This window comes from Triplophysa dalaica, chromosome 14 (genome assembly GCF_015846415.1).
Source record: "Triplophysa dalaica isolate WHDGS20190420 chromosome 14, ASM1584641v1, whole genome shotgun sequence".
In the NCBI taxonomy this organism is placed as follows: domain Eukaryota; kingdom Metazoa; phylum Chordata; class Actinopteri; order Cypriniformes; family Nemacheilidae; genus Triplophysa; species Triplophysa dalaica.
The window spans coordinates 2,111,321-2,137,789 of NC_079555.1; the positions used below are offsets into that span (position 1 = coordinate 2,111,321).

Here is a 26,469-nt window from a genome sequence, read left to right on the forward strand (position 1 = left end):
GATGGACACTTATCTATCCCATGATGCCACAGGAGCTGAGCAACGGTCAAATTTCAAAAGTAAATCAAATAAATAAAGCTGAAAACTGTAAGGCGGACGTCTTTTACGTAAAGCGGACGTTTTTAAGTGTCAATAAATGAATTTCTTGTGACCTAAATTATGGTTTCATAAACGCTCATGTATAGTTTGTTAATTCGTCATAGGTCAAAGTACATACAGTTCACATGACCATAAAACATGTTGAACGCATGTCAGAAATGTATTCACACATTTACCCACTCATACTAAATATAACGTACTGTTTTAACAACCTATAGGTAGGTACTTATTCAAATTCAGTACATACTGTCACAGAATGCGATTTCGGACGCAGCGAATGACTCTAGTCACATGCAATTTATATTTTTGATAAAGTTAGCCACGTTTTATTTATAGCTTCAAAGACTATCTGTTGTGTAACTATATAAAGTTATGAGTAGCTTGTTGTGTGGGCAGTTTGAGAATAGCGCTGCTCCTCCGTCCCTTTATGTTCCGATGCTCTTTTAGAGTGTTCATTGCCGTCAGGCTGTTGTCATGACATTTGAAGTATTTTCATAATAATATTCTTTTGGATTTCACAGAGCCGATCCTCAAACAGCATGAAACGAAACTGCAAACACACACACACAAACAAGTCGTGCGTTCGGCCGTTGGCTTTGGAGAGCCTGAAGGTTTCCTGCCTACATTACATTAGCAGCCAATCTGCTTCGCAATCTGTGCTTGGACTTGAGGCAATGCTGAAATGTGTATGGTAACCAAGCCTCCTTTGAAAGGCACAACCGACAAATGAACTGAAGTCTTGTAATTGTCATTTTGACTGTACGCCCCCACAGCTGTTGGAAAGTCCCTGCTGTGGACTTTCTTGCTGAGCGAGAGGTGTTTGGAGAGCGTTAGCTTTCTTTATATCTGCTATGTTACCTGTGTCAGAAAGAGCTCATAATCATAGTCCTGCAAGTGTTATGAGGCATTACGTAACTAATGATGTTTTACAGATAGTCGGACGTTAAAAGGAAACATAGTGAGGGTGTAAGAATGTCTGTTTGACTGTAATCAACTTTTTCTTTTAGATCCGGGGTTTGCATTGACACCTTTGGAGGAATCACAGCCAGAATGTCTTCAGAGAGCGGCTCTGTTCCACACGGTAGTGAAATCGCTTTTGGCCACATGGTAAGTGAGCTCTAAGGTTGCAATTTATCCGAAAACATTTTCCAGATTGCAAATTCACTGAGCTTTATAAGCAGGCCAATTTAAAAAACTACTTAAAATTGGGCTAAACATTGAGACTAATGAAGTCACACTTTGAGTTTTCAACGTATCTGAAAAATATTTCCCACCCTTGCTTTGACACATTTTACAGGTTTTAATGGCATTCCACAGATTTTACCCAGAATCATTAGAAAACAGGATTTGACGATTCACTCATGTATGGTTACTCACATACAGCGCTTCTAACTGGAACAGTAGAAGAAATTTGGGATTGTCAATTTAACACATTTAGCACATTTTATCATCCATATAATTGGTGTATATTGTGCTTGTTAACTGAGATTTATAATGCCCAGCTAGATGGCAACACATCACCATCTCATGGCAAGTCATAACAGTTTTACAACCTGCTTGAATTTGTATGAATGTGCACAATCTCATTTGTACATAATACAACCTGGTTTTCCATCAATTGTTTTTCTTGCAGGTATTCTTGCATGTAGTTTAATAGTAAAGAAAAAATATAGGCCTTCATTAATACGTATTTTAATACGCATATGATAATATTTTAACAGACAATTAAGCAAAATTGTGTGTTTGTGGGATTTGAATGTTGGCTCTTTCCTTAAAACCTTAACCTTACCTTAAAAGTAAAAGGTTTTCTTTGTGGAAAGGTCTGCATTTTTTTAAAATTAGCTAATAAAATATTTCAAATCAATATTTAATGTTCAATTACTTACTTATGCGATAAGTAGCTGTGTAATAAGTGGGATAATATGCACACAGCCGGCTGTTATTGCAAAAATAAACCATTTTACTTAAAGCCACTCTCCAGTCTCATCCTAACATCAAATCTAATGGATCTATCAACGGTCATAACAGTAAATTCTCCAATTTTTTTTTAATTTTCATTCTTACAATTTTTTTGTATGTTCAATATACTTTGTATTATTGCATCAAATGTTACAAATATAATTGTTAACGCTAATGTGAGGGTGTTTCTTATACAGTGTCTATGGAAGTCACAGTAAATTTATCGTCATCAGAATATTTCTTTTGTTCATTTTGATGAAAGTATTAAAAACACTATCATTGACTTTTTTTATCAAATGAGAATGCAAAAAATATATTTGTGGTATATATTCACCGCCATAGAGGTTTATTCAACTATGACGACTTCCGCTACTCAGAAACGCAGAAACAGGAAAATGGTCCATTGGTGAAGACTTGTTAATTTTGGACTCTTCTGTAAATTAAAGTGTTTGACATTCATTCTCTTATTAAATTTAATTAAGATGCTCTCTTCAAAGACAGCTGTTTATGCAAGCAGTAGACAGTAATACTGCTTACTAGGTTTTGGCACAAAGTCTTTGGAATGAACTTACTAGACTGAATATAACACATCCAAAAGCTGTCAATTAAACACCATGAGCTGAGAGAGAGAGAGAGAGAGAGAGAGAGAGAGAGACAGTGCTGCCAATATTTCACTCTATTGTTCTTTATTATTAAAATATTATTTTATTATTCTATGAAATGAATGCTTTGGCTACATTATAAGAACACGCAATCATGCCAAAACCTTAAAATTGAAATTGATAGAGAGAGACAGAGAGAGAGAGAGAGAGAGAGAGAGAGAGAGACTGTTAAAGTTTAATAAGTCCTCTTTGGTTTTTATTTATCAAAAAATTTGATATCAGTTTGCATTGCTCCGGGTTTCCCACCCTCTTCATGTTTGCACGTCAACATTAATTGACTGTATGCTAAATAGCTGCACAGTTCCAGGTGTGTTTGCTGAAGCGAGGTCTGATCCGACACTGGAAATTATCCAGACCGGTTATGACACACTCCACTGAGCCAGGGTCATCTGGAAACCCGTCAATGATCCTCCACCAGCACCAAGTCTCTCAGCATATGGCTTCTTTGACCCCAAAGGGCACCATTTTTCCCAGAAAACCTGAGTGTGTTCCAGGATTTGCTGTTGAAACGGGTCTGATTTGTGAATTTTAACTAACTCGTTTGTTAAGCTTGTCACTAGGCTTGAGCTCACAGAGGCACATCTATTACGGGAGGATTTTTGAAATATAATTTAATTTAATAATTTACATATTTTTTTGTGGGAGATTGACATCGTTCACACTGTACCTGAAGACCCATCCAAAGATCTTTTTTGTTCCGCACATAATGATAAAATTCACATCGTTTTGGAGTGATGTGAGCAGATGTCCTTTTTATGTTTTTTTGGGGGGTTGTTGGGGTTACTATCCTTTTAAACACTGCATGGTCAACACATCCACAGAGTGTTACTTTCTGAGCATTTGAGTTAAATAAACAGACGGTTTTGCAACTTGTAGATTCACAATGTTCCGATGCTAGCGTTTGACATTTGTGTTCACAGAAGGAAGCTGGCGAGAGCAAACTGCTGCGAATATGAGGTGCTACTTTCCACCGATAAAAATATGCGCTTTATTTTCATACCATGCACATAATTATGAACTCCTCTATCTTTGCCCTTAATGAAGATGGGTGAAACGCTCGGAGAGAAACATCAAACGCTTTCTCGCAGTGCTCTTTGGCCCAGAGCTGCCCACACACTCATACACGGGCATTTCCAGCTCAGAACTTCGCACCCAGACTACTCATCCACCCGGATACAACTGCCTGGGCCAATCACGAAGAAGTGCCGTGACCCCATCGTGACTCTCCTCCTGCCCACAGCCAATGATCTCATCCCCTCGGTGGATCCCGCCCACTGCTGAATTGTGCCTCTGCTACGCAATTCTGACAATTACATTCCTTTTGTTGTTCTGCATTATATTGGGATGGGGGTGAAAGGGTGTCCTGAAAGTGCACGATTTGTTAATATGCATGAAGCCTTTTATGGCAAGCTGATTCACTCTGCCTCAGGCCCGGCACCCCAGGGGGGCCAGGGTGGGCATTGGCCACCTTATCAGAAGCTTTGACCACCTTGCCGCCAGAGCCGTTGAGAGAGAGGATCCACGAACCACCGTTGCTGTGAAAAAACTGTACCATTACAGTGAATGGAGTAGGAGCGACCTCGGTAGTAAAAGTTCCCTGAATAGGGAAAGATAGAAATCTTCACATATTTGTTCTTAATAACATGACATGTCAGCTGCACAATATGGCATGAATTTATCAGCTTTAGCTAAATTTATCATCAGGTCCAGCTAAACCTCAAGGACACCTGAGAGGTAACAGTAGCTCAAAGACATATGAATCAGAAATGAGACCAGAGGCTGTTGTGTTGGATGTAAGATGGAGGAGATGCCTGGATCTACTGCTTTTGTGCAGATACAGCTCATTACATTAACTGCCTGACTGCTAATCTTTAATGTGTCTGGCATGATCCATTCATTTTAGAGAGAGCTATATTTGGAGTTTGCTACGAAATAATAGCAGTGCTTTAAGACATGGAAATTTTGTGACGGGTAAGATATATTAATGACACCGGCAGGCAAATTGTGACCAACGGTTAGAATACTGTTCAGTTCATCAGTCATGTCGATGCTATTATCCCTGATAATAGAAATAACTTGAACCAGGATTGCTGGCCTTCAAGTCTGACCGAGACGGTTTTCAGATTTTCAAAGATGTTCCTTCCAATTAAGAAGTTTACTTTAGCACGACTTTTGTAAACGGATTTTGGTATACTTAAATTGTACGGACGGAAAAGCCTAAGTGTATTTGGCATTGATTTATTTATTTAATACCTTAATAGGAACACTATTAAACTATTTTAAACTAATAAACAATATTGTGTAATTGGCAAACTATATGTACAGTGTATTGGTAAATTTACTTAAAGAAAACATCAAACTACTCAATTATTAGTTCACTGAGGGTCTACTTGCATACATTAATTAATTTGGGTGTCTATTCATTTTCCTTTTAGTGCAGTTCTCATTCAAACTGAACTACTGTTACACTTAAAGTATACTTTAACAAACTTAAAGGGATAATCAAAATAACATTTTTGTCATCATTTACTCGCCTTCGAGTGGTTCCAAATCAGAATAAATTCCTTTGTTCTTATGAACACAGAGAAAGATCTTTGGAAAAATGCTTGTAACCAAATAGTCCTTGAAAAATGTACATCATATTTTTTGATTTGTTGAACACAAAAGAAGATCTTTTTTTAAGAATATACAACAGCAAACTGTTCTGGAGCACTTTTGACTGCCATAGTCTTTTTTCCCACTATGGTAGTCAATGAGGTCCAAGAACTGTTTGGTTACAAGGACTCGTCCAAATATATAAACATACGTTCTCTGTGTTCAACCAGACAAAGAAATGTGTACAGGTTTGGAACAACTAGAGAGTGAGTAATTCATGACAGAATTTTTATCATTGGGTGAACTATCGTTTAAAAGTAATACTGAAATAGTACACATATATTTTAGTGCTGTTGTAGTATTCAAAGTATACTTAAGTGTACTTTTACAAACTTAAAAGTATTCTTTCAACAGTACATTTGAAGAGTTTGTAAATCATGTTTTTATATGTTTTGAAGCGATAATGTACAGGCAGCTACTTTTTCATTCTCCCGCTTATTACACGGCTACTTGCCACATGAGAAAAAAACTGGATATAAAATGTGAATTGGAAATATTTTTTTGGCTCAGTTTTTTAATGCAGACCTTCAGCGAGAAAAAGCTGTTTCCTTTCCTTTACTTTTAAAGAAAGAAACAACGTTCAAACGTCACGAACAGGCAATTTGGTTTAATCATTTGTAAATATAATTTCATATATGTTATTAAAAGACATATTTATAATACATTTTTGTGTCATATTAAACCGCCCCTCTCAAAACGTTTAGCAGCATATGGGTCACAGGGTGTTATTAGTTATGAGCGGTCGTTATTTGAAAATAACAACCATTGGAATGTTGCGACTGGCCAATTAGCATCAAGCATTCACATGTGCCGTGCAATAAACTGTGTTAATGGAATTATCTAATTTTGGAACCAAACTCTTCATTTATATCAGCATATGGTATACTTAATACGTAACTAAACTTTATGAAATGAAGTGTACTTTTTTTGTAGGAGCATATCTGGCCATTTTGGCAGAAAAAAAAGCAGTCAGTGCATCTATTAAGCAGCCAATTGTCTCTTCCAATCTAAAAGCAGGACTTCTGTTTCATTACAGCCACAATAGTGAGTGTTGCTATCTGCTCTGGTCATTTTCTTGTCTCTAAACAGGCCTGTGTTGTCCTCACAACCTTCTTGTTCTACAGTATGTTTTCTTTATCGTGTGGAGCTTTACAAGGACACAGGGACATGGTTTAGTGTCTTATTGAGGGTACTGAGCATTCCGACGCTGTACCTTTTCCTGCCGGATGGAGCCCTACTGGGAAATCAGGCAGAAATCATTCTAATCCAATGAGCCCGCTGCACCTCACAACACTTTGTGCCAACAAAGAAAGTGAGCGCACACACTTTATATACTGTATATATCAATCCCTCTGTGTCTCTCAGCAGCTATTGGTTTCTCACACCATATACCTGTTCATCCTCCAATCATTTTCAAAGCCTCTGCCTTCTTTTCTCAGGGAAAGCTCAAACGCCGTAGCATGAGAGAACGACAAACCATCCTTGACTGTAATTCCCGTGAGTCTTTCTTTTAGTGGTAAGAAATAAATGAGACTTGCATTTCTAAATTCATTTGGCATTGATGTTGCTAGTAACGGAATAAATTCTTAAACAGATGCCGTGTTCAAACCTGTTCAAACTCCTGTTAGTTTAAGCTTCCGAGGAGGGGGATAACACCGTAAGTTCATTCATGTCAATCACAGATGGCTAAGCACCCATTGGCACGAATCCCCCCGAGCTTTGTACATAATCCTTTGCTGGCAACTGGAGTCATGTGTAATGGATGACAGCTGGGTGATAACTTGTCACTCCACTACTATACAGAGAAAAGTGGAGATCGGGCAGGGTGGGAAGAACCTTTATTCTGTTGTGCAGGACCTTTTTACCAGCAGTGATTCTTGCAGGTTTTTTTTACTTTGAAGACTCTTAAAGGGATAGTTCACCCTAACAACTCAAAGTCATGTGGTTCAAAATCTGTATGTGACTTTCTTCTGTGGAACGCAAAAGAATATAATCTAAAACATAAAAGTCATTGTTGTTTGATTACCAATGTAAAAAGAAAGTCATACAGGTTTGAAGTTGAATAAATGATGTAGTGTCCCTTTAAGGCTATTCGCCTTCCCGTCCTGTTTATATTCCACATTAAGCATGCACATGGCTCGTGAAGGCCACTCCATGTTAATTTGGACCTTCGTTGTCATGCATGAGTTTGAAAAACCTGTAGAGATGCCTAGTTGATATCCCAAGGTTTTCTATTTTGTGCATGCAGACATTCGGATGAAACACATACACATGAAGAAGCACCTGCGAGTACAGGTGCCTATCTTCTGAGATGCACTCAAAACGAGCCGTCGCCACTTGTTTCGAAGCCATTTATTGTGCCGGGTCTGTAACACCTTATTGTGTCACTCAGGTCTCGCATGCTGTGTATTAAGAGCTGGAGAAGAATGGCAAGGCGGTAATTTTTGGGTCAGGATGATACAAAGACCAAAATAGAAGTCCTCTGTTCTCCTGCCGACTGAGCTTGATGTCAGAAAATCCTGTCATTTCATGACACTCAGAATGGAAGGCGTGCGAAAATGTGGCGATACTCTTCCATTCATGAGACGATGCTCCCTCACACACGTTTTTTTATTTTAGATAAGCAAATGGACCAATACTGCATTATGTGCTGCGCCATAATGCGGTTCTTTTTATAGCTAATAGTATTTTAATGTTACATTCATCTTGAAATAAAGTGGAAGGCCTCATCTGACAGGAAAAATTGACTTGATTTTCAGACGAACGGCGGTACTTCAGTAAACAATCATATTCTCTGTCATTGCCATTATTGTCGTCATTACCATAATTGCTGTCATTTTGAACTCATTTGCACTAATACCAAGCATTTCGCGCTCTTCCCATAAGGTTGCAATTCTCTCCAGATTATTATGCTAATTCCGCTCGAATTTCCTCTAAGAAAAAGTTTCTTAATCAGACCGTCGCGCGCTTCGCTTTTGTTGCTGTCCGCAATTTGACAAAGACAATTTGCTGGATTAGTTCACGAAAAGAAGGGTTGATATGAATAATTCAGCTCAGCTTCACCTCGCTGCATTAAGGGTTGAGAAGTCTTTGAATACAGTCGTCTGAGCCGTCCTGTTCAGCGTTTCACCTCTGACGTCTGGTGCGTCATTAACTCTTCACTTCATATCAGGTTTTAATTGATCATTATCATCAATTACTGTAATTACTATAGCAGGTTTTTTTTCTTCTTGTTTATAATTCTTCGCCGTCATTACAGTCAGTGTTTTGAATGAGTGTTCTGTGCTTGGTCTGGGCAGTGTAAACATTTTTGCATCCTGATGTTTGGCCGTTGGGCAGCCCGGTGTACCGTGAGACTATGAGGATAATTGCAATAATTACCATGAGGCTGGAGTTGACCTGCGGTTGAGGATGGGTTAAACTGTCTCTAGTTTATAGGCGTTCAAATAATCATAACTAAATGTGTGCAAAGCCTTTAACACCATTTAACATAATATTGACATCATTGTGATCGGGTTACCTTTTTTGATGGTTAAGTGAAACAAGAACGGAAATATAAACTCATTGCATTGTTTAAAAGGTTTTGTGGTAAAATTATAATTTTTGTTTCATTCTTTTAACTATTAAAAATATTTCTATCAAATTTCAAAAAAAATTCTGCGTTTATTTACAGAAAATGTTTGAGTTACCGCATGCGGTTCATCTAAGGCATCTTTAAGCGCTGGGACATCGCCACTTATCAGTTTCAAATGATCTATACATAACATCTGTCCCTAAAATACAGTGAGCAAACAAACACAGCTGAACTTCCGTCAGTCGAGTGAAGCGGCATTGATGGGTGTGCTCTTTCTCAAGCTGGCGGGTTGATGCGTGGACGTGCTCTTTCCCTCGGTGGATGATGGGTGGGCATGCTTTTCCAGGATAATTTTCCAAAGAGGGAATAACAACCCATTATACGAAACGATGATCCATGTTTGAAAAAACTTTCATAGAACTGTCAAACCCTGGTGGAGTGAATCAAGAACAGAAATACAACTTCATATGTTCGATTTGTTTTTTGACAAGTTGACCTTGAGAACCCTGCATGGTAAACAGTGTAAACAAGTCAGAATGCATGAAATAGCTTGTTACCACACCTTTAAAATAGTGTTTAAGGTTTGATGTCATTCATTGATTTCTCATTTTCTTTCTTCTACTTGTCTTTTTCAGCGCAACACAACACATGTTGGTAATTTACTGTACATGGTCACTGCTGCGTCACGGCACCATGGCCTAATTCCTCATCTGTGGCTCAAAGACAAAGTTGTGATGTGCAAGCCAAAGAGAGGAGAACAAAGTAGGCCAGTCCTATATCTGTTTCAGAGAGCTGCTGGGTACACAGCAGTTAAAAGTCATACTGCTTAGAAAAGCATGCGCACAAAATGTATTTTTTGTGGCTTTGTTAAACTCATCTCAATTACAGTTAAAACAAGCCCAAAACTGAAGTATCACATTTTGTCATATTACTTATCGAGTGTGGTTTGTGCTACAGACATATTTTCTAAACATATGCAGCCTGATGTGGGAATGCATTTAAATTTCAATTCAGTTTTTATATTATACCATAGACTTACATTAAATGTTGTCCACAAATATCACAGAGAGTTGAGGATGGCATAATAATGCATGTGGCAACACTTTAACGGCATCTTATCACTTAAAGTCCCCGTGAACTGAAAGTTGCGATCGTTTTTACTTCCTTATTTTGACACATGTCCAAGTGAAAAGGAATTTCAAATGAGAAAATTAGTGGGCGCTGCTTGCGTTTTTCACTGCAAATTGATTGGACGTATAAAACATCTGCTGCATTTTGAAACGAAACTGGCAGCAGACTGACAGTTGAAGGGGAGGAGTTAATGGATGCTCCGCCCAAATCTGCTAATTTAAATCATCTGAGATCGATAGTCGCTTCAGGACGGAAGTGCATTTTTAGATTTGAATTGAAGATTACGAGGGTACATGAATTTAAAAATGATAATGACTCGCATTGATAAGCTGTTTACTGTAAACGTTGCAATATTTCATGACAAGAAAATTGCAATTTTTTATTTTACTGGGACTTTAAAACTTGTATTAAATCAGTGCTCTTGCATTCACCAATAAACATAAATTTTGCACAGCATAACTTGGATTTTCGTCCGAATAATTAAGAATTCAATTTGTTCTTTGCTGTTAAAATGTCTCTTTGGGCTCTCCAAAATGGGCGGAGCCTTTGGACCATCAAGAGGCAGAAAATGAGTCTCGTGTGCAATAATGTGATATAAATACATCCATGCCATCTAATTTTTTCCACTTCATATAATCTCTGATTAATTGTGTCCTATTTCTCTCCCACTATCACATTGTCAGATAGGAAGAGGTGTTTATACAGGTGCGGGCACAAAGGGTGATGGGCCTGTTAACATTTCAGCTTACTATGCTAAATTTCAGCCTATTAGTACTTCCTTTGCATGATTAAACCCCCCTATCGCCTTCTCTCCGGCTCTGGCTCTTCCGAAACGGTAAATGAGTATACCTCCGAGATTCAACCCTGGCAGAATGGGACAGATTTAGGCCAAGTGCGTAAAGAATAAAGATGCAAAGCTAATGAAATTTGTCTTGTTTCCCTTCTTCCATTACGACATTGATACTCATCTCACGCTAACCACTGTTTTGGATACAAGAATGAAAACTCCTTTTACTCTGAAATCAAAATACTTGTTTCCTAAAATAGAAGAAGCATCATTTAGTTGAGTGTTTACGATGGCAGTGTGACTCATTGTGATAAAACACAGGGTGGTCAGAATAGTGTTTCATTGCCTGAGAAACTCTGCCTCTTATTTCCAAGATTCTTTATTGTTCCTATCAGCAGCTCCCCTTGAGGAAGAAGAAAGCAGGTGTTTTGAGACGCCTCTTCTGTTTTGCTAGCTTTGGGGTAAATCCTCTCAGTAACGTCTCCTGACCCCATTGAGGATGAAAAGCCAGTTTGTTTGACCCAGAAGACAGGGAAGAAAGCAGGTTCCGCGCTAAAACACAGAATCAAAGAGAATTTGAAAAAAGCCCCGTCATACTCAATATTTTTGGAGCGCTTTTGATGTTCTGGGTCAGAAACCCCAGCTAAACACTATAGAGCCAGCTGAGCATTTTTTTCCAGCTTCTGGCTAAGTTTATTCGGGCTTTCAAAGGGATACCTCGACGACTAAATGACGGAAGAGCTGCTTATTTCAGATATAAAGAAACAAATCGATGAATAATGCAAATTTGAGGTTTTCAAAGTTGTAAATATGTATTCGTAGAGGAAAAAAAAGTCTGTTTCATAGCTCAGGGGATTTACTTGTGTTTCATTGAAGAATCAACTTAGTCTTAGGTGTTTCTCCAAATATGTATTGTAGGGGTAAAATAATCGATATTTGGCTCAATTTGATGAGAAATGTTTGAGATCTTCAATAATATTGACTTATGTTGTATACTCTTTGAGATCTCCTCTTTGAGATCCCTTCTGAAACTCCAATAGAAACATCTCTCTTTTTTTTTGGAGAAATATCTGCGACATAAAGTTTCTATTTGCTTTTCTTTTAATCTCCTTGACATCTAAGAGATACAAGTGTTAAACTAAAGAGATTTTCTCATCTGTCATTTTTCTTGTTTATGAGTTGGGTCTCTCTACAAGTTAAACCTACAAATTGTTTTGTCCGATTGCTTGGATATAATATCAGAGCATGACCACACAATGGGTTCGAATCCAAAAGGTCTCTCTGTTTTCTCATTCAAATCGGAGCATGATAAATCATAAATTCTGTTTTGTATGTTTCAACCTTCGGTTGGGAGATTTACAGCGGCTTTAGAATAAAATGTTAAAAGAGTCCAGGATTGTGGTGACATTGAACAGACTAGAAGCAATCGTGATAAAATTAAGATGTATCTGGATGTTTGTTGTGGATGAGCTCATGTTCTCCACGTTCTAGTAATCCTTGTGGTATTTATTGTCTTTGGCACAAGGGTGGCATGTCCACGGGGATGGCACAGACAGTACCCTGGCTTTCTGCCACGGTGAAACAAGGCCAACTGTCTCGCTCTCACATTGTTATTTTTAGGTGCCATTCGTCCAAGGATTCATGTGCGTCTGTGACCTGATACATCAAGAGGAACTGAAGCCCAGCGTGACGCCTGCCTCAATTCAGCAGATCTATTGACTCTGTTGACCATGACTACATGGCCGGGTGTAAAGTGATGAAATATTCCAATGCGTCAGCATTCGTTTAAAATAAAGAATATTCTGACACGGTCTGACACAAACATGGTCTCGCAGAGAAACGGCACATGTAGAGGAATAAGCATTCCACTTTCATCAAAGTGAAATATCTGTAAAAAGCCTTTCCAATGTCTAGTCGCTCCGCTGTCACTGTGAGTAATGGTCTCTGCGTGAGGGGCTGGACATGTCAAGTGCTTTAGTGATGAAAGACAAGTTTGTATATGATGGACGTTGCCATATTTCTGTCTTTTATAGCAGACAGATTCAAGCGTACCTGATGAACTGTGACGGAGTGACGCAACGGGGAAGATAAAAAAAACCTTTTGTATTATTGATTTAGATTTCATTTGTTTATTGTTCTGTTTGCAGCTGGTAGACTTTCTGTCTTTTTTGTCCTTAATGAACCAGACATGATATCAGAAATGATTAGATAACCACATATGGACAGACAAAGACGCAAAAATAACAAATCAGATAGCAACATGTTATTCCCTGGCTTGAGTGTACAGGGATTTATATAGACGGTGAAAAAAAGAGGCAGAAGACCGAAAAGGGGATTTAAGAGTGAATGACAGGGGTAGAAATGAAAGAGCTTCCACACAACATGATTGAGTGACAGTTTTACACACCGCTGCACACTATCCAGGGTGCGTCTCTTAAACCTTCTCTTGTAACACCTCTTCCTGAGCTTTCTCCTTCTTACTCCCTCTCTCTCTCTCAAAGATATTATTCCTTGTGATGGTTCTCTGATGACAAACACTGATCAGCCAATCAGAAGAGGCCTGTAGGTGGAGCTTGTTGTTTATGACGTGTCTATGTGAGCTATGTGAATGGTGAGTATGGTCTCATACGTTTCAGTTCATTCTGGAATGCTGATGGAAATTTACAGCTTGGGAGACTCAATAGTCTAAGTGCTTGATACTGATTGGTCAATAGCCGTGGTTCATTTACAAATCTGCAGCTATGACCTTTTTGCAGAATTGTTTTTATTTTGCTGTTGTAGCTTATCTTTATGTTGACTGTGTTCATGTCAAAGACCATAACTTCTCACGGACAGATGGTATGTATTTTGCATCACCCTAACTTTCCAGCCTTGACTTTCTTCATAATATAGCACGACCTCTCGAAGCTTATCGCCTTTCTCCACCATTAAAAAATAATAATGGTAAACAGATAATGAAAATAGAATTAGACAAAGTTTAAACACATAAGAAAATGACAACATATTAGGATTAGAACTAAAAGCAAAGTTAAAATTAGTCATTAAGCACATGCTTTCATACAAAGAAACTTGCAAATGAACATCACAGCAGTTTAATTGGCACATCGTAGAAGAGCCAACTACACACGCAGAACAGTAATGGCAAGTTTTAGGAGTTATCTAGAGCAGTACTGAGCTGATGCTTAAATGCTAAAGGCTTAAAACTATAGTTCAATAGTAGCATAGTATAATACACAAATATAATATACGTTTATGTTCATGTTCATGGTTTTGTCTGGTCGTAACTAAAAATCTTAACTCAAGGTCTGTGCCAGTAATGTGAAATTTGGGATGAGTGAATGTTGACTATCCAAAATAACCAAACATGACAGCCATGATAGTTATAGCTGTGAGCATCATCATATTTCTGTGCTCATTGATTACATTTAATTAAACATGACTCATGAATTTTACAGCAACATATCATTATGAAATCTTAGCCGTTTCATGGTTTATAATAAACTATTGTCACTGTGACATCACCAGCAAACATTAGCTATATAAATCATTAAGAGCTAAAGTTTACGTACACTAAAAGATCGGGTACTACCTACCTACCTAAATCGTGGTATAAAGCATGATGGCATTTCCATGACATTTTAACCATCATTATTATTTTATAGGGTAATAATGTTTGTTGTTGTCATAAATGAAAGCGTGTGAGAAGGGTTACCCCAACACTCCCACACACACTGTGATATGATGCAGAATAAGGGGAGCCTGTCCTCTCCGGTGCCCACGCGCAGAGCTTGGGTGCCCGCTGCAGGCAGGGCGCGGAAAGACAAGACGCGGGATTTTACATCTGCAGAGAAAACCAGAAAGTACACAGTGAGAGGTGGAGGGAATACTGTATGTTAGATTAGTTTCGTAAGGTTTTTAACAAGCATTGGACACGGACACTTTGAGAAAGTTAAAAAGTATAGTGAGCAAAATTCAACAGACAGCTAAAACCGAATGACAGGATTGGGAAGAGTTAAGTTACTTATGGTGAATAAGATATGACTTTAAATAGGAGTCGGGGAAGAAATGGTCCCAAATAAAAACATTACATCGCTGATGAGAGAGACGGAGAGGGCGCGCATGGCCGCGCGCGCTCCCGGTGCGGCACTCGGCGCGCTCAGCAGCTCGTGCCTCCTCCATCCCAACCCTCTCCGCCAACACCACCGACGCCAACGCCGTCTCTCCAATCTCTGCCCTCTCCCTCCCCGCTCACGTCTCTTAAAGCTCATTTCCGTGACGATCTGAAGCTTTTTTCTCCGGCACGATGAGAGACGCCAGTAGCGCAGCAGCGGGACGAACCGAACCGAGCCGCTCCTACCGGACCTGAGCTCTCTCCAGCTTCGGCAGGGAAGCAAACCTATATAGCAAAAGGGATTTAATTCATATAAATTCTTCTTCGTCTCTCTCTTCTTCTTTTTGAGAGAGCGAGAGAGAGCGAGGGAGAGAGAGATAGAGAGAGAGAGAGAGAGGAGAGGGAGCACACAGGAGACGGAGGTGGAGAGGGAAAGATCCAACAGTCTTTAAACTGGTCTTATTTCGGATGCTCTGGTGAAGGAAGGTGAGTTTTATGGGTGTGGGTTGTTTAATATGTTCGGAGACTTTGAAGGTTATAATGACCTGCATAATGTTCATATATAATCAAATGATGCATCTATGTATTCCTGATGTAACGGCGCAGAGACTGCCGTAAATGATCTCCCCAGCTTTCATTGGTATTTTAGAAAACGCATTATAATTCAAATGTTAAACGTGTAAGTTTTATATTTAAGTCTCGATTATAGACATGTCTTTGTCTGAGGAAGCAGTATATAATTTTACTTCTGAGATATGAAATATTAAAATTTGGTTTCATTCCAATGCATATTTTTATTTCAGCCAGCGATCGGAGGCAGCCAGGGACCACCCGTCTCCAAACCCGCTGGAGATGTAAAGTTGGACATCACTTAAACCGAGTAGGTATCAGCTGCCTTGGTTGTTCGGAATAGACGGACATTGGGATTGATTGCCAAAGCCGAGACTGGAGATAAGGGTGGGAGGAAAGCAATACAAAGTGAGCTATTCATGGAAAATTGCGAGGACTTTTACCCGTCTCATCTGGGGAAAACAGGATTTTTGTTCGAGGGTTTTTGTCTCTGTGATTCGTTTGCAGGGTCCAGATGCCAAGGTATTCGAAAATATTTGCTAATAAGCAGAGTGTGGCATACTCAGCAGCATTTGGCTTTGAGTTTGTCCACTGATCTGCTGATAGCACGCAACTGCGATCTGCGCTAATTAAGTGCGTTCAGACTGTGGAAAGCAAATAACCTCCTTTACGCATTAAATGTCTAATTGTCGTTTCGGCGACAATATTTTGATGCACCTGTCATTTTTTTTTGTTAGACGGACACCGCTGTCACTGTCACTGTCCTATTTGTATTTATGTATTTCTTATTATTAGTTATTGATATAATGCTGCTTTCAGTAGCATGGGGCGGTTATCCAAAAGTAACAGATATATTATTTTGCCAAATGCACTCCGTCCTGCACTCTGTAATGATGAAATTAGATTTTAATAGACGCTTTGTATATCCTTAAAAATTTGTTTATTAAATTAAATATTTTAAATGTTTAAGTGGTTGTTCGTGCACTCCTTGAAAGCATTACTGTGTATTTTTCATGCTTTTAAGCTACGTTTCTTTACCATCGAATGACAGATTTCAAAGCCACGATTATGTATGGTCTCTATAGTAAACATGTCATTGATGTCATGGTGTATGGAGAGGTTGCGTATGTTGTGTGGTTCATGGCGCAAAACATTGCAACAGACGTGCGCTCTCCGTCACCTGCTATTTCTTACGCATCTCTTTTTCGTGTGTTTTTGCAGTGCTGTGAAGTGGCTCAACTTCATCAGGACTCGTCGGAAGGATGCTGTGGTTTACCCTGCTAAGCACAATAGCTTTAGGATGGACTACGCCGATCCCTCTGTTGGACGAGTCGGAAGAAATAGACGAGCCTTGTTTTGACCCTTGCTACTGTGAAGTCAAGGAGGGGTTTTTCCACGTCCACTGCGACAGCAAAGGATTTACAAACGTCAGCCAGATATCTCAGACGTGGACGAGGCCCTTCAACCTCAATCTACAGAGGAACTCTATGCGCAAATTGTATTTTAACAGCTTTTTGCACCTCAACAATGCCGTTGCTCTCAATCTGGGGAACAACGCGCTGCAGGACATACATGTAGGCGCGTTCAACGGGCTGAGCAGTTTGAAAAAGCTCTTTCTACACGAAAACAAACTAGAAGTGTTCCGAAATGACACCTTTATGGGGCTGGAAAGCCTCGAGTATCTTCAGGCGGATTACAATGTCATCAAGAGGATAGAGAGCGGGGCGTTTCGGAACCTGCACAAACTCAGAGTGCTTATTTTGAACGACAATTTGATACCCGTGCTACCCAATTTATTATTCAGGTCCGTGTCGCTGACGCATCTTGACTTACGCGGCAACCGCTTAAAAATTCTGCCCTATAAAGGGACCTTGGAATACATCGGGCGCAGCTTGATGGAAATTCAGCTGGAGGAGAATCCGTGGAACTGTGTGTGCGATATAGTCCAGCTTAAAACGTGGCTGGAGCGCATTCCTTACACTGCGCTGGTTGGCGACATTACGTGTGAAAACCCCTTTCATTTGCACGGCAAGGGCCTTCGGGAGATCAAGAGGAGCGAACTTTGTCCGTTGCTTTCCGAAGCCGAGCTGGAGGCCAAGCATGGCATTCCCAGAATACCGTTTAATAGCGATAACGTCTGGCCCACCAAGCCTTCGTCGATGCTGTCATCTTTTCATAACACCGCCTCCTCGGTGGAGTACAGAGAGAGGCACGTAAAACCAACCAAGCGGCCCAGACCCACAAAAACGCCTCCCACACCTCGTAGCATCTACCCAGGGCTGAATCAACCCCCGGTCGCAGCCTATCAAACGAGACCCCCCATACCAATCATTTGCCCGACGGGATGCACGTGCAATTTACATATCAATGACTTGGGTCTCACCGTCATTTGTAAAGAGAAAGGCTTTCACAACATTTCCGAGCTGCTGCCACGGCCACTCAACGCCAAGAAACTCTATTTAAGTGGAAATTTGATTCAGAAAATTTACAGGTCGGATTTTTGGAACTTCTCGAGTTTGGATTTATTGCACTTGGGTAACAATCGCATATCGTACGTTCAAGAGGGCGCCTTCATGAATCTGCCCAACTTGAAAAGTTTATACTTGAATGGCAACGACATCGAGAGGCTCACCCCTGGCATGTTTCGCGGTCTGCAATCGCTCAGTTACCTGTACTTCGAGTACAACGTCATTCGAGAGATCCACCCGGCCGCGTTCAGCCTCATGCCGAACCTGCAGCTGGTTTTCCTCAATGACAACCTGCTGCGCACCCTGCCCGTGGACGCGTTCGCCGGCACCTCCCTCGCCAGGCTCAACCTGCGCAACAACTACTTCCTGTACCTGCCCATTAACGGTGTGCTAGAGCACCTCCACTCCATCGTTCAGATCGACCTGCACCAGAACCCTTGGGACTGCTCTTGCGACATCATCCCGCTCAAGCAGTGGATCGAGAAACTAAGCTCCGTCATCGTCTTGGGGGAGGTCATCTGCAAGACCCCCGATTTCGCGCTCGGCAAGGATCTACGCTCGATCGAGGCCGAGGTTATCTGTCCAGAGCTGAAATTCACGGCGTCTTCTCCCGTGCTATCCAACGACATAACGGCAACCAGCGGCTCTGAGTTGGGATACGCGCCTGCGACGGGAGCTGTCCCTCTCTCGGTGCTGATTCTCAGCCTGCTGGTCCTCTTCATCTCAGCCGTGTTCGTGGCCGCCGGTCTCTTCGCGTTCGTGCTGCAAAGGAGAAAGAAACTTCCCTTTAGGAAGCGACAGGAGGTGGACCTAACGGGCATCCAGATGCAGTGCAAAATATTCGAGGAGCGACAGAGCGTCTCGCCCGAGAAAGCGCCCGGTCACGTCTACGACTACATCCCCCATCCCGTTACGCAGATGTGCAACAACCCCATTTACAAACCGCGCGAGGGGGAGGTCGAGGGCGAGCAGTTCGCAGAAACCAAGGAAAATAACAGCAACTATCGAACTCTTCTGGAGAAAGAGAAGGAATGGACGATGGCCGTGTCCAACTCCCAGCTCAACACCATCGTCACCGTCAATCAGGCCGGTGACATGGCGAGCTTTCACGAGAACGGAGTGCTCTGCCCCACCGTGATTGACAGCCAGAGACCGACCCCGACGGTTGGTTTCGTAGACTGCCTTTACGGCACCGTTCCCAAATTAAAGGACATGCACGTTGCGCACGCACACCCCCCCGGAATGCAATACCCCGATTTACAGCAAGACGCCAGATTAAAAGAAACGTTACTTTTCACCACGGGGAAAGGATTCCCCGAGCAAACCCAAAGCGAGTACCTCGAGTTAAGGGCCAAACTCCAAACCAAGCCGGATTACCTCGAAGTCTTGGAGAAATCGTATAGATTTTAATTGAATTGGAAGTCACTTTCACCCCCCCCCCAACATGCCCAAAAACAATGCGTATCAAAAAAGAAGCATGGCAAAGTATATGTATCACACAAACACACTGATACCAACACGCACACGCACACACACATTTCCCCCAATTCGCTTTGGAGGAAAGGCCATAACTCAGATTTTTCAACGAAGTGCCTTTTTCAGAGTAGCCAGCAATGTTACCACCCATTATTTTTGTACGGATTTGTTGGTGAGCGTAACTATCAAAAGATTATTCAAAGAAGCCTTCATGCGCCGGGGTTCGAGCCTGGCACCGTTTGTAGATTATGTGCAGTCTGCTGCATGCATCCAAACTGCAGAGGAGGGTATTGATCAAGAACTCCACCTGCTATAGAGATACGGCGTCCTATTTACCCCACTCAGTGGTCTATTTAATTTTATAAAGAAAGACAGCAGAGTTATATCTCAAGGACGCACACGAGGATCAATATTTGTGAATATATAGTGACACTTGAAGATTTTATGGAGTTCGACGCACTTTCTTAAGAAAAATGCTTCTGGATATACGATCACTAACGGCTTTTTAAGAAGCACTTTTAATGTTTTCTCTCTCACACACGAAGATTTGACAAAGTTAAAAATGTGCATATATTTATTCTGTAATTTCAGTGAAAGAATTAATTGTAAAGGTAATGTTAAATCAATGTATAGTGATTATGCGTCTGGTATAGACTTCTTAATAAAAATACAAAGTCTTAAATCCAATAAAAAGGGTACAAATGCATATTCTGTTTGTGAGAAGTACACTTCACGTGTTAGCATGGCGCTTTGGTGACCGTTTTTACTCATCAAAACGAATGCTAAAATGCACATTAACCTGTCAAGGTGTATCTGCTGCTATCAGAATGAGCCAGTCTGATGTCCCTGCCTATATAAGAGACTGAACAAGAAAAGGAGATCTTGGATTAGATATGGTTCATTCTGTAAGGTATGTTTTTCTACCTGCCAATATCTGTCGACTGCATTACACAACCACGAGATGATTTTATGCAGCGTCACTTTTACAAGTGTCCACAAGAGGGAGAAAGAGAAACACCAAGTGATTATATAAGACTAAAGCGTCCAAAAACTCGTTTTGTCAGGTATGTTATACAACTTTGTGACAGTTTTGGCTTTTTTATAAAAGTTCTTCTTGTGTGTGTGTGTGGTGGGAATGGATTTTATTTTTGGCTGGTGCATTACTTTACAGAAACGATCTATTCAACAAAAAAGGTGTTCTATTCCCCATTACCAACAAATATGCCTGTTTTTAAAACCAAATATTTCATGTGTGTTTAGGTTTACTTGTATACTATTAAAAATAGTAAACAGTTAGTTTACTATTGCACATCATCCCAGAGAGTGATTGTTAACTGTTAGATTGCAATCCTTCTGTTAAATATGATTATTCTTCTTGGTCCTTTTTCCGTGCAAAAAATAGATTTCTTTGTGCAGAAGGTCTTTATGGATTATCTGTCCAAAATATTCCCAAATGTTTGTCTGTTTGAAGCAGTTGTTGTGTATCTCAAGTTGGTTTGGTGTCATCTGTGTGCTGTCACTGTATTAGGAGAACATATCATTTCTGGATTGTGTGATGTTCTTAAATGTTGTCTGGATTTTTCTATATAAGAACAGCTGAGAGGACGCAACAGTCACAGTGACAATGTCACCTTGCTGTGGATTACATTCGTGTTGTCCTTTTCTCAATCTTTCAGGGTTATGTTCTCTATTTGCTTCTTTTGCTAAAAGGTTGAGAAGCTAATGATGTATGATGTCACTCTCAACAGAGAGAGTAGATATCACAAAATGAATGATGGTCCAAGAGATGACCTGCGCGTAATGTGTCATTAGAAATGACATGTCCTGATATTTATTATTAGAATTGTTTAATTACTGTTGGCGTTCTTGTTAGGGTGAAAAACTATTCAAGATCAAATTGTAATGTCAAAGTTATTTATCATACTCTTTCAATCAGAAGGAATATTTAAGTAAATTCGTGGCTGTAAAGAACATGTCATGAATCTATGTGTATTTCAGAATCAGATCATATTTGCTTACATTGTCCTTGACTTGAATACTGCTGTCGTTTACTGCTATGTTCTTTCTCTCAATGCCATCTTACTGACCGCTATTTTGTGTAATTGTTCCTTTATTGGTATTGTAGTTTTTTTCTTGCATATCTCTCACTCTACTTTTCCTCAAGGTTAATCTTGACAAGTTGGGGTTATGGTTTCTATATAATCAGTTGTCTGGTTGGGGTAATCAAACAAATGTCAACTCATTTGTAGTATCGATTGATTTCATAAATCTGTATTTTTTTGTGCCCCCGTTGACCCTACACCAAATGTAAAGTCTTGGTTAATTGTTGTGATTATTATAATAACTTTAATAATAACTTAATTTTATGTGGCGCTTTTAAAAGTAGCATCTCAAAGCACTTTACATAAGGAAGAGAAAACAAAATAAAAGTAATAGAAATTCACAATTATAATAAAATTCAAGGAAAATAAGAACATATAGAAAAAAACAAAGAACAGATAAGAATAAGAACCGACTACAAATGATTATATAAAATTATATGTTTTGAATAAAAGTATAATGAAGTGATACTAAACAAATAATACAAAGAAAAACTAAATAAAAAACGATATACGCACTAAACTCACATAGAAGCAACCATTTAAAAATAGTTTAAAAATAGTAAAATATGCTGCATTTCTAATCTCAAGGGGTAGAAATTCCGTAATTTTGGAGCCAGAGTGAAAAAAAGCCCTATCGCCCATGGATTTTAAGCGAATTGCCGGAACAGTTAATAGACCAGCTTTGGTAGAATGGAGGTTTCATGCTGGAATGTAGTATAATAAGAGCTCTGTCAGATATTGTGGCGCCAAATCATTTAAGGCAATGTTTTTGTTGTGATGTAGTCTGGGAGATGGGGCGCTCAATCTACATTTTACTGTTTCCCATCTCATTCTGGTTATGGGCCATCATTAAAAAAATACACATGTTTTATTGAATAAGTTAGCAAATAATCAAACCAAATGGCATTTTCCTTTTAAACGTCTCGAAACTAACATGTCTAAGCTGTTTTTGCAATTAGCCTAATTTTAGCAAGGTGATTTTTAATGGATGAAGTTTGTTCCTCTCCAGTCCTAGCAGAGAAACACAGGTTCAGTTTATCACATTAACCATGTTCATGTTCTTTCAACATTAAAAAACCAAATGATGTCCATTTGACTTTTAAAATATTTAAAACTAGCCCTTTACTCAAAAATAGTGGCTCTTTTTTTGTTACCTAGTGCAATGACATGTAAGTGTGGCTTCTGTTTTCAATCATTTGTGGGGTATTGCGTTTTTGTTTGGCTGTTTGATGTACATGTGTTTATATGTGTACATGTGTCAATATTGTGGTCAGTGTTTGAAGAGGACTTGAGAATAGAGAATGTCCAATGACTTGTGGTGATGCTGAATGTCGCTGTCCATGGTCCTGAAATCACATTGTGTGCATGTAGAATAGAGATTGACTCCATATTTGTGCGTATCTTTAGCACTATACTGTTTACATTTGAAGACTGCAGGGCTGGAACTTGTGAATCTGCAATATTGCTGTCCAAAATGTAAGACTTGCATTTCGTATGAATTGTATTAATCTTTCTTAGTGCATATTTCAGGATGAATTTTATGCAGCGTATACCGAATATAAAGGCTTTTGTTTGTTTATTAATAATTTATGTATTCAACAATGTATTGTTTCTGTGTAATGCTGCAATAAGTCAGAACAGATACACATCCAAGCCCACATACTGCTGGGCACATGTCATGTTTCTATCTCTGTGTATGTGTCTTTAGTAGAGAGAGAGATGTATGAAAGCGTTAGAGATTTATAGAAAATAATTTTTCAAGAGCAGGCAGAAAACTGAATGTGTTTGCGAAAAAAAAAAAAAAACGTTTATTGAATTTTGTTTGCAATAGCAAGTATTGTGTGTTAGACAGCATTGCGCTCAAGCAGATGTTTAGGTGTGAGCATATTCTGTCTCATCCTTTGTCTCTTGGTCTTCTTTTCATTTGTGTAGCACACAGAATGAAAGTAGATAGATAAATGGAGAGAAATGAGGGGTGGGGGAAAGTCATTTGCTGTACAGCAATATAAAAGCATCCACTCATGCTTTACTGGAATTTTTTTAAAGCAATCACAGCATTGAGACAAAGTGTCTGAGATCAGAAACATGGATGGGTGGATACACAGTCTATATATAGATAGTGAAAGCCATGCCAAAGATGATCATCAACAAACTCAATAAGCATATTGTACCACCAGCACTGAACGAATGAAGAGAGGAATCAAGATTCAGAGGGAGAGAGAGAAAGAGAAAGAGAGAGAGAGCAGCACTCAGCGCAGATAGAAAGCAAACCCTGGTGATGTACGTGCTGACCCCGCACGCCGAGTGCTGTGCTCTTTTGTGGTGGATATTTCTATAAATGTTCTGATGGCATTAGCAGGTGCTGTAATGTTTTCAGTGAGGTTTGTGTGAATGCTGAAAGGATTTTGGTGCGTGTACTGTATTATAGAAGGCAGTTAACTTCCCGTGGCTCTTCAAGCTATTAGAATGCACATCGGAACGGTAGAGACACAGCTGAGTGTATCGATCGAAGCCGGCAGTGCCTGCCACCGCTCGATAGAAATATCTATGCAAGTTCTTGATTGTGACTCTACTGGTGTGTGTGTGTGTTTGTGTGTGCGAAGTAAATGCTTGTGGGGGATGGGGAGGACTTGAGCATGGGCATTTCAAGGCATAGAAGCATCAGCGATGTTGTGTCTGCTGTCATTTGCTGGTGTGGTACTGTCTACATTTATAAAGTTACCATGCCCTTAATGCACAAAAAATGGAAATGCAAATAGAAGGTCAGTTATAAACATATTAACCTGGACCTAAAATTTAAATTTGAATTATGGAGAAATACATGTATTGTCCTGAAACAATGTCACACTACAAACTGTTTCAATGTTTTTATTTGGTAAATGTAATATTTTTATCTTGATTTTGAGGTACCTTTGGGTTTTGGTCTAAACCAACATTGAATATACAGTATATTGTATCATGAGAACCAACCTCTTTGGAAATGTCACGGGACATCCCTGGATGTAAAGGCTCATTACATGATCAAATTACATTGTTTCTTTACATCTAATCCTCTGTATGTGTTTTTGTGACTGTTAAGGGGTAAAAAATATTATAAGCCAGATATAAAACCAATGGAAGTCTATTAAGTGACCTCACTAATATAGTGATAAAAGTTGTATGGGACAACAAAGTAGACATGGTTTATGGGGACTCTTCCTTTGTCCTAAATGGTGCTTTTGTAGAAATTCAGTTCCTGCAGGAGTTTGCGTTTTTGTGATTGCAGAATTTAACGCATAATCAGACAAAATCAGCAAAATCTGTGGCATTTTGCAAAGTTTAGAGATTGTCTGTATAAAATGGCCAAAGACCATTCAAATCAATTGGCACATTCCTTCAAAACCTGCTCCAAAAGTCAAGCACACGTACTCTTACTATAGGGAGATAGAAGGGTCTTTAACACTTGGAGAAAGCGTAACAGCATCTATTCTTTTTTAAAAACTAGCCTCTGGTCTTTTTTGTGTCATTTTGACAGGAAGAGCAACCAAACACATTTCATTTACACAAATGAAATGTGTTTGGTTGCTCTTCCTGTCAGTGAAAATGGCCTCCTGGTGACTAAAAGCGGCCAAGGTTTCCAGACCATCAGTATGAATCTGCTGCAAGCCTTTTAATCATATAGGAATCGAATAAATAATGTTTTCACAGATGGTTGTTTTGGAGAAGAACCCTGCTTGCCAATTCAAGTAAGCAGGTGAAGAATATTGGGAAGAATGTTCAAATAAAAACAGTGGCATCAGTTCTGGATCAGAGGACATCATTCATGTTCACTTCTAGACTTGGTTCAGTCGATTCATGCACAATGAGCAATGACTCTCCGCTAATCTCTCTCCTTTGCCTTATGAGCAGAACCTGCTGTTGACTGTTTATTAAAAAGGTTCATTAACACAGAATCACTCATATTCCATCTGTTTCATGTTTGCTCTTGTTAAATCCTCGCAAATGACTGCGGAAAAGGCATTCCCAGAGGAATCTTCCAAATCTCAGGAGATTTCGACAAGATTCAGGTTCTATTGAACTGTTTACTTAAGATTGGCTTCTTGTACTAAAATTCCTCAAATAGAAACAAATAAGACATAAAAACAGTCACTTTAGATAATGGTTGATAAACAATTTAAGGCAATAACATTGAAAAGGGTACTTTTTCTCTCCATTTAACATCACTGATGTCTCACAAAAAATACTAGAGATGTTAAAGAGAACTCATTTCTGAGTTTTATTCTCTGTAAGCTGCAATTGTGTGGATTCTCTGTATGCACACACGGGTTCTTCTACAGGCACTACAATGACGTCAAACCAGGATCAGGTGGCTTTAAGTGGCCACTACACAGAACATATTCAGTTTCCCCTCTTAAAACGCTTTTCCAATTTTCTAATCTTGTTGAGTTTTTTCCTTCCATTGAAGTAGAAAGCCCCAAACAGTTTTGATTTCTGCTGGGTGTTTTTTAAGTTCCCTACCATTTTCTTTTTGGACTTAAGCCATTTGGAGTGCATAAACAACAAAATTGTCTAAATGGATGTTGTGCCCTTACAGTGAAGAGTCTGTTCAGAGTTTATAGAACATTCTGGAAGATGTGCAGTCATTACAGATGTGGTTGACGACATTGTTTATGGGCATTTTCAATGATTGTTTGGGAATCGATTGTTTTCATATCGGGCAAGTTATCATAATTGGTCACTTAATCTACCAATCACAACGGCATCTCCTTGAGCTTGTGTAAGCACATGGACGTGACCCAGTCAATCAATTGAGATCAGTCTACATCACAAAAAGTGAAATCATCGCATCTGACCAATCAGGTGTAGCCCGTGATGTTTTTAACTTCAGTGTAATTC

The 26,469-nt window shown here is 39.5% G+C and overlaps 1 protein-coding gene across 2 annotated transcripts; it reads left to right on the forward strand.

Annotated features, from left to right (window-relative positions):
* Positions 1–15,097: 15,097 nt before the first annotated feature.
* On the forward strand, positions 15,098–20,492 carry slitrk3a (SLIT and NTRK-like family, member 3a). 2 transcript variants are annotated; one of them, XM_056766951.1, is made up of 3 exons: positions 15,098–15,464; positions 15,782–16,070; positions 16,770–20,492. In XM_056766951.1, the coding sequence occupies exon 3, from the start codon at positions 16,811–16,813 to the stop codon at positions 19,424–19,426; it is 2,616 nt and encodes an 871-aa protein (XP_056622929.1). In that variant the 5' UTR covers positions 15,098–15,464; positions 15,782–16,070; positions 16,770–16,810; the 3' UTR covers positions 19,427–20,492. The 2 variants fall into 2 exon arrangements, with proteins under 2 accessions (XP_056622929.1, XP_056622928.1); XM_056766950.1 differs by having other exon boundaries at positions 15,099–15,464; positions 15,782–15,858.
* Positions 20,493–26,469: the final 5,977 nt, after the last annotated feature.

Bases quoted from the DNA above. Each gene is read 5' to 3' on its own strand.
- slitrk3a (XM_056766951.1), top strand. From the start codon at position 16,811: ATGCTGTGGTTTACCCTGCTAAGCACAATAGCTTTAGGATGGACTACG.